The sequence below is a fragment of the Caenorhabditis briggsae genome, assembly GCF_000004555.2.
Source record: "Caenorhabditis briggsae complete genome, chrIV, whole genome shotgun sequence".
NCBI lineage: Eukaryota > Metazoa > Nematoda > Chromadorea > Rhabditida > Rhabditidae > Caenorhabditis > Caenorhabditis briggsae.
This window is the reverse complement of record NC_013487.2, coordinates 5,540,037-5,549,013: the sequence shown is the minus strand read 5'-3', so window position 1 is coordinate 5,549,013 and position 8,977 is coordinate 5,540,037. Positions and strand designations below refer to the sequence as shown.

At 38.7% G+C, this 8,977-nt stretch overlaps 3 protein-coding genes across 3 annotated transcripts; 1 reads left to right on the top strand and 2 right to left on the bottom strand.

Moving 5' to 3' along the window:
* Positions 1-565: 565 nt before the first annotated feature.
* On the bottom strand, positions 566-2,402 carry Cbr-ethe-1 (the record flags this gene model as incomplete). Its single annotated transcript, XM_002633888.1, has 5 exons — positions 566-715; positions 764-870; positions 1,061-1,286; positions 2,026-2,223; positions 2,364-2,402. The coding sequence occupies 5 exons, from the start codon at positions 2,400-2,402 to the stop codon at positions 566-568; spliced, it is 720 nt and encodes a 239-aa protein (XP_002633934.1).
* A 3,452-nt stretch (positions 2,403-5,854) lies between these two features.
* CBG20010 lies at positions 5,855-6,216 on the top strand (the record flags this gene model as incomplete). Its single annotated transcript, XM_002633889.1, has 2 exons — positions 5,855-5,917; positions 6,073-6,216. 2 exons carry the CDS (start codon positions 5,855-5,857, stop codon positions 6,214-6,216), a joined length of 207 nt encoding a protein of 68 aa, XP_002633935.1.
* A 1,016-nt stretch (positions 6,217-7,232) lies between these two features.
* On the bottom strand, positions 7,233-8,856 carry Cbr-cpg-2 (the record flags this gene model as incomplete). The annotated part of the gene is made up of 4 exons (XM_045235293.1): positions 7,233-7,435; positions 7,488-7,745; positions 7,791-8,738; positions 8,790-8,856. 4 exons carry the CDS (start codon positions 8,854-8,856, stop codon positions 7,233-7,235), a joined length of 1,476 nt encoding a protein of 491 aa, XP_045096934.1.
* Between the last annotated feature and the right edge of the window lie 121 nt (positions 8,857-8,977).

Genomic DNA, 8,977 nt, shown 5'->3' with positions numbered 1-8,977 from the left:
ATCCTAAATCCCCGAAAAATGACGTTAAAAGCGAAAAAATTTCAAAAAAAAAGTTGCTAGGAGGGACGAGGATTTGAATTCACGCGCAGTGAGAAACCTAGGTCACGGCGCCTGACAGCCGTTTTTTCAAGTGGCCGACAGTGGTATTTTACGTTTTTTACCTGACGGACATGAAAACCGAAAAAATCCGGAAAATTTTCCATGTAAGAAAGGCGCTATGATGCCGTGGATTAGGTTTCTCACTGCGCGGGAATTCAAATCCTATTTTATTTCAACGCAGTTTTTCCGGGATTTAGGATTTTTTTGAATTTTTTCGCAACAATATTAGGAAAATACATTTTTTCTTGAAACATTTTAAGGCAATAAAAATTTTTGGTCGGAGTCCCCCTTTAAAAACTGTGCCTTGAGTTCAGATTGCTGGAGAACTTTTTCCAACAACTTTGATCCTGTCAAACCGTAATTAACGCTCAATTTACAACAAAAGCTAAAGCATCATGTTTTAAATTGTCTGAAAAAAATTAAATGCCAAAAAAAATTTATTCAATTTTCAATCAAAATTTTCAAATTAATTCTTTCCACCCTTTCCATCCTTCATATTCGCTGGAACAGCTGCATCAATTTGTTTCGGATACGGTAGTTTCATGTTCTTCATGAATTTCACAAACTCCTCTTTGCTTTTCGTCAGTCGTGGATTCAGATTCTTCTCTTCCCATACCTCAAAAAGACAAACGTTATGGTTTAACAATAGAGTGAATTGGCTTACTGTAGTCTGCAAAATCCCATCATAATTGTGCCCGACGTAAATGACATAATCTTCGGGAAGCGAAAAAATTTGCTTGTGGACCGAATCGAATAGAGTGGATGGGTTTCCTGAAAAATGTTTCGATGTTTCAGCAAGTAAGTAAGTTTACAGGGATTTTGATAAATATATTTCAGAACACTTTTCTGTGAAATTTTTTGAAAAACGGTATCTTCTGTGCAATTGTAAACTTCTGTTTACTGAATTCAACCCACATACTTCAAATTTTCTAAAAATTCTGAAACAGTAAATTTCCCGAACCTTGCTGAAAATCAGTCCTTCCACATGCTCGAATCAGAAGTGCATCTCCAGTGAAAATGGATTTCAGATGATGTTCCACATAACTAACACATCCATTTGTATGTCCTGGAGTCTCCCGAACTTCTAATTTCAGTCCTCCAACTTCAATCACATCTCCATTCGACACGTACTTGTCTGCTTCTCCTCCCGACTTGGAGCACAATACTGACTTCATTGAGGGGAACGCCTGGAATGCTATATTGAAATGGTTTTTATGACTTGGTGAAAGAGAATCTGAATTGAAGAGAATCAGAATCCTGAGAATCTGAATTTTCTATTTAAATTTTTTTAATTCAAATAATCCTGATAATACTATTTTACTACAAAAAATTGGAGCTATGAAAGAGAAACGGCGGTAGCCGTGGCCGGAGGTACCACAACGACCACTACCTTAAAGTTATTTCAACCCAAAAGTTATTTCATTTTCCGTATTTTTCTTTTCGTTTTTCACTGCATTTTATCGAGTTTTTTGTTACTTTCCTCCTTAGATAGCGACCAACATTTTGAATAAAAACGAACGAAAATCGAGATCTTATTACGGAAAATATACATATTATTAGGTTACTGTAGTTGTCGTTGTGGGACCTTCGGCCACAGCAATTCTCTCCCACAGTTTCGCTTTTTTGTTTCAGGATAATTTCCGCAATTTTTTTCGTAACGGTTGGATGAATTTCAGGCTAGAAAAACAATTTTAGGGTTTCAAAATATGCTTTTTCTGATGGAACACATCTTGAAAACTGAAAAAATCCAAAATTTGATGTTCTCAAAAAAAACCTCGAATTTTTCGATTTTCGGAATGTTCCATATCAAAAAAAGAGTATTTGAAAACCCTAACAATGTTTTTGTAGTCTGAAATTTTTCTTTCAAAATTTCATCAAATTTCATATAATTTCAAAACATTAATTTTTGAAAAATCAAAAACTAACATTTCTCAACTCATTGGTCCCAGTGACATGATCCGCATGTACATGAGTGTTCAATCCATAAACCAAGTCCAAATTCAAATCACGAAGAATTTGAACATCTCTGGAGGCCGTATCCACAACTGGATCAATAATCGCCGCTTTTCCAGTCTTATGACATCCCAAAATGTAGGTGTACGTGTTGGATTTGAATTCGATTAGCTGCAAAAAAGCTTGCTGTTTCAAGTACTCAATTTAAGGAATTCAAATGTTTAGAAATGTTATTGGGTCGATGACCGGAAAACATAGAATTCAAAAATTCTCAAAAAATTGAAGCCAACATTGAAAAGAAACAAACCAACCTGTCTGAAAATTGGTGAATTGAATGGAGGAAGTTTCATTCTTCAATGGAAAAAAAGGGCGCTTCTGAAAAAGTAAAATTCTTGGAATCAATAGATCAACAACAAGAAAAAAAAAAGGAGATAAGGAAAAAAGAGAAACAGAGAGACCAAAAGAAATACATGGAAATGTCCTTGTCTTTTTTCTCTTTTCTACTAGTTGACTTTCCTTCCACTCTCTGCGTCTCTTGTTGGTTGGTCAAAAAATATACTGGCTAGAATCACGTTTTTTGGCGGGAACATAGTTTTGTCGAGAAAGTTGTTGGACCTGGATCCTAGACTTTAGTACAAGAAACAAGAAGTTATAGTTTGAGAAAAGTCATGGAGAAAAAAATTTAATGTTTCAAGAAGTTTATAAGTTTGGGAATTAAACCAGTAAATTGATTGTTACTTCTTCAAAAATTTCAACGAATTTTCAGAAGTTTCAAACGGTGCATCAAATATGAACACGAACCAATGTTGCAAAAACAAAAATTAGACATTGAACAGTGGTCTGAAAACAAAAAACAATTCAGTGATCACATTCAAAATAGACAAACATGAGAAAAAAGATGGAACATTCGAGCAATATATTTTCCGTCCATCAAAACTCAATATCAAAATAATCCAAACCAGAATCAATAAAACTGTGTAACGGAAACAGAAAAGTTACCATTTCACATTTCAAACTTCCGTAACATGTGTACTAGAAGGGATATTATATTTCAGGAATCATTCTAATTTTCCATGCGTTTTTTTGCAGAAAATTTGACTGAAAAAACTTACTGAATTCATGCTGAAAACTAATTTGAAAATCTATCATCGATAAAACTCTAGAATTCCCGTTGTATTTATTTCTGAAAATGTTTAAAAATGCATAAGTTTAAACGACAAAGGCTTTACTATTAGGGTGCTCTAACAGGTTTCAAGAAGTGACGCTCGGTTCTGTTGATCCGTTCTTTGCCAATTTTGCCAACCGATTTTAATTACAGAAGTTTAATTTCATCGGAATCGGGAAGTTTTTGAAACAACACAACACTGGAATTCTGGAAAATTTTAGTGTAACCACAAACATTGCTGTTTCACTTTTCTCGTAGATAACTGACGCCTGTTTATGGGTTGCTGATTTAACTTTTTCATAAAAGTGTTAAAGGTGGTGTGCGGTGAAAAATTTTATTGCTTTATTTTGTGGAGAAATCCATGTAGGTTCCCATAAAAACAAAGAAAAAATTCAAAAAAATTCCTTTATTGAGAAAAACGGCATCGAAAAGTCAAAATGGGATCCGGTAAAAGCGCGCTAAATTCGAATTTTATTGATTTTTAGTGTTTTCTCTGATGATTTTTAAAGATTTCAAAAATTTTTGTTAATTTCCTCCCACTTTGACTTTTCGATGCCGTTTTTCTCAATGAAGGAATTTTTTGAATTTTTTCTTTGTTTTTATGGGAATCTACATGGATTTCTCCACAAAATAAAGCAATACAATTTTTCACCGCACACCACCTTTGAACTGGTATTAAAAATCGGTGCGGTGTGAGAGAAATGCTGGCGGCCGTGGCTGAAGGTCTCCGAACGAAAACTACCGTAATCTCAAAATGTTCTGAATTTCCTTTTTGGTCTCATCTAGTTCTGGCCCCATCAATTTCAAAGTATTTTTATTCAATACTAGAACAAACGAAAACAGACAAATTTCTGTTTCTGTTAGAAACCTAACAAAGGTGATTCTTGGTTTTGTTGATCCGTCCCAAAAACTGAAAGTTTGATTGTTCCTAAACCGGAAAGTTTGAACGTGAAATAAGCTTTTTTGATATTTGTCTTTTTTGACGTCATGGTGTTCGCAGAAACAGTTGCTCCTATAGACAACAATCACGTAGCGCTGTCCTTTCGCCTTTGAGAAATCTGACATGGAATGACTCCCAAGTGTTACCCTCGAAAAAAATCGAGACCTATATGGTTGAATAGAGCGTAAAAAGTTATCTCAGAATCCAAGAGGAATAGATGATAGAAATTTTTTATAAGGAGTTATGGACCAAAACGTACCAAAAACCACAAAAACAAGTATGCCCCTCACCATACCGGCCGCCGAGGACAACGAATTCAAAGCAGCCAAGTGCTAAAAATCGATATTTTTCGGCATAACTTGTGTGAGTATGATTTCCCCCGAGGTATTGATATGTTTCTTTAGTACATCAAATGTGCTGAATTCAATAGTCACAATGAGAGAAAAATTTAACTTGGGATTCTTGAGATATTGAAAAAATGTTTGGTTTTTTCAAAAAATCAATATTCCAATCAATAGGAAAAAAAGCAAAACAATTTTCTTTCAAACGTTCAGTTGATTGGCTATCTACTGTTTTTTGAATTTCAACGAACGGACATAAACTGATAAAGTTATGAATTTTTGAAAATTGTGCCATTTTTTGGTACGTTTTGGTGCATAACTCCTTATAAAAATTTTTATCATCTATTCCTCTTGGATTCTGAGATAACTTTTTACGCTCTTTTTACCTTTTTCATACAAACTGTTCTCTATTCTCTGTCCCGCGAAAATTTCCAGGTCTTACAAGGGAAGTGTTTTCAGAGGGAGGGTGAGAAAATTGCTCAAAATTGGTAAAAAGGTACTTTCAAACATGCTGAAAACGGTGTCAGCAATATCTCATCCCCGGATCCAATAGGAATCGAAATATGGGCTCTCAAAGTGATTTTAGTGCTAAATTTTTACCAAAAACGTGCATTTTTCGAGCTTTAAAACTAGTTTTTCAGTATTTTTTAAATGTAAAACTCATTTTTGAACATTTCTCTATCATCTAAATAAGTTTTTGAACGTTTTCAAAAAAAAACATTTTTTTTGAGAAGTTTTGAAAAAAATCACCACGGGGGCCCCCACACTCTAAAAGTGATTTTTTGAAATTTTTTTGAAAAGTTCTAAAAAATGTCCCTATTGCTTGAACTTTGACAACCCCTAACTTCTCAAATATTGCTTGAAATTGACTGAAATCTATAGAAAAAGGTTCAAATATTGTATGTGATCGATCTAGCATTACTACATCTCGAAAAGAGCAATATTGAAAACTTTCCAGAGGTTAAAAGTTTCTTTCTTAAACTATAGGATAGTGTAAGGACTGATCGAAAAGATCATTATTAAATTTTTCATCAAGTTCTCATTAAAACTCTTTTTTACTTTGAATACCTTGTAATTTCATGAAATAAGTATCATAAAGTGTATAAAGAGCCAAACTGGAAATCAAAGATTCGTTTCGAAAAAAGCAAAAAAGTTTTACCACAGTGGGGTTCGAACCATCACAGTCACTCCTAATCACAGGTGATTCGTGATTGACCAATTACAGATGAAGAGCTATAAACGACCCAATTACTCACAATTCACTGCTACTGTACTTTCAAAAGGTAAGAAGCGTTCAGAAAGTTCGAATTTCAAATCCAATTTTACAGAGAGCCAGGAAATTCTCAATTTTCTGGTATGTCCACTGAGTCCTCCGGAAAAAAAACGACTGAGAAAGAGGAAGGAAGAAAAACTGGAACGGTGGGTAGATTTGAAAAAAAATCTGAGAAAAAACTTGAGATTTCAGTCGGAAGTGTCAAATTCGCTGATTTTGAGAAAATTTCCAGCCGATAACTTATGTCAAAGGTATAGTACACAAATTATTGGGAGCTTAAAATTTCGATATATCATTTCAGTTTGCTAACCGAGATTCTACAGCGTCTTCTCCTCCCCCACTTGGACCGTCATCGAAAAAGACAAAAGCCGACAGAAGTAGAAGCTTCGACGCCGTTCCAGCCAATACGATGACAGCGGAAGAGAATAATATATATTTTAATTAATTGTTTTTTCGTTTTTCCTTGTTTTTTCTGTGGAATAAACAATTTTTAGCAGCTACTAGCTTCCAGATTCGAAAAAATATATCCCATTTATAGCCCTCGCGACAAGCCAATTGTAGGAGATTTGCTTGCGAGAGGCGGAATATTGGTCGTTTGCGGTGGCGCGTTCGCGATTGGTCTGTAATTGGCCTGCGGCAGGCATGTTCCGATGTACCCATGGCGATTTTCCGCGAACAATATTTAACCTATTATAGACGCTGCACGAATCACCTGTGAATGAGTCACTCTCTTACCACAACACCACACAACCGACATTTTCCTCTGGCGCGGAGGGCGTAGAGGAGAGGGGGAAAAGTGCGCGCCGAGATTGGGAGAGAATTTTCAGACGAAGATTTTCAGCTTCCTGGTGAATCCGGAAACGAGATATCTCTGACATCGTGTAGAGAATGTCTCAAACTATAAGCACTGAAATTTTCAACAAGTTCTCAACCCCCGTCTGAAAACACTTCCCTTGTTAGTTTTTTTTTTTAATTCGACAATATTATATTAAAGTGGTTACTTTATTTATGACGAACTCTCGTATTTCTCTATTTTTTCAAAACAAGTTGGACCTGAAACTTCAAGTCTGTCGATTCCATTGAAGACTTCCGGTTTGCGCGGTCGATGTTCAAGAGCTTGGATTATCATTCAAGTTGTTATGCAGTCCATTTTGTTTAAATTTTCTTTTAATAAATGAAAAAATCTGACCACCGCGTAGATCGAACTCAGAACCTGTTTTCTTACCGGCCACCGCCTTATTCCTGGGATACAAAAAAGAAACAGCCCTTTCCGAGCTCGAGCCATCAAACACAAAACACAGAATCATCAATGAGTTTTCATTTCTCAATATGAGCAATGTGCAATATATACAAGCATTAATTAACCGGGTGGGAATTCTTCGGGGAGCAATATATTTGACAGAGTGGGAAGGCGTTAGTGTTAGAGGGGTGGGTAAGTAGAAAATTATTGGATTCTCCCGTTTAGTGGCATTGAAGGAGAGTCGACGAGTCGACGCATTCGGCGTTGGCGGCAGAGAAGACGGCGTTAGTCTCGGCACATGTGAAGTTGATGAGCTGTCCGGCGGAGCACTGATGGTAGGTGGCGGAGCAGAGGCCATCGGAGAAGAGTCCATTGGTGGAGCAGTCGAATGGAGTGATTGGAGTCTCATCGATGAGGAGGGTATCTGGAAATAAATCGGTGTTCTAAGCAAGGATCTAAAGTAGATGATTCCCTACCTTCGATAAGACACTTCAAGGAAGTCTGTGGGTAATCACAAATGAGAGTCTGCTCGTTGAAGACCAAGCTGGATGGGCATTCGAAGATGTCGACGTGTCCGTTTTGGCAAGAGAGGACGCGTGGCGAGCATCCAATTGCGTGGAGTCCATTGTCCAAGGAGACACACTCGTTCTCTCCGGAAGCTTCTCCTGAAGCCTCTCCAGAAGCCTCACCCGATCCTTCTCCAGATTGCTCACCAGATGCCTCTCCAGAAGATTCTGAAACGAAATTACTAGGAAACTGGCCCCCGGGTGTTCACCTACCTTCTCCAGAAGCCTCTTGGCACTCGTTGACAAGATCGTCGTAGTCGCATCGCTGGTTAGCTTGAGAGAACTTGAGCCCGGCTGGGCAGAACATGACGATGGCGCGTCCGTTGGTGCAAGCGGTGAACGAGGAAGAGCACTGTCCGAATGAGAAGTATCCGTCGTCCTCGCAAACTGGAGCTGGTGTTGAGAGTCCGTGGCACTCAGCAACGTCGCGTGGCCAGTCGCAGACAAGGATGTCTGGGTTGAAGATCAACGAGGCTGGGCAGTTCATGACACGAGCGATTCCACCGGAGCAGGTGAGGAAATTTGGAACGCAAACTCCGTTTGGATAGATTCCATCAGCCTTTCCGTCGCATGTTGGCTCAAATTCGCCGGATCCCTCACCGGAGTTCTCACCGGAGTTCTCTCCAGAAGCTTCACCGGATCCTTCTCCAGAAGTCTCTCCCGATCCGTCAATGATGATTTCCCCGTTACACTCCTCAACAAGAGCCTTCCAGGCGCACTTTTGAGTGGCGACATCGTAGAAGAGTGGAGTTGGGCAGCTGAGGAAACGGGCGGTGTTGTCAGTGCAGAAGAAGTAGTAGGTGGTACATCCGCCGGAAGAGTAGGCGCCGTCCTCGAGTCCTTCGCAAACGTTGTTTTCCTCTCCTGATCCCTCGCCGGAGCCGGATCCTTCTCCGGAAGCCTCTCCAGATCCTTCTCCAGAAGCTTCACCAGATCCTTCTCCAGAAGCCTCACCGGATCCTTCTCCAGATTGCTCACCAGAAGCCTCTCCGGATCCCTCGCAGCCGACGACGTTGTGACGCCAATCGCAGATGAGAAGTGGCTCGTTGTAGATGAGATCGGCTGGGCAGTCCATGATACGAGCGATGCCACCGGAACACGTCAGAAATTGAGACTCGCAGTTGCCGATGGCATACAAACCGTCCAGAGCGTTAGTGCAGTCTGAAAAATATGAATTTTCAATCGAAAATCGATTTGCCGAGACGCGGTTACCTTGAAGAAACTGGCCGCTGGCAGCGGTGGCGAGCGCGAGAAGCCCCAAAGCGACGATCGTCTTCATCCCCTGGAAACAAGAATTATGAAGGAAAATCAAGGAAATTTCAGGTTAAACAAGCGAAAAAATAGGCTGAATATCATCAAAAATCATTAGAAAAAACCGGAAACAAAAGAACACATACCTG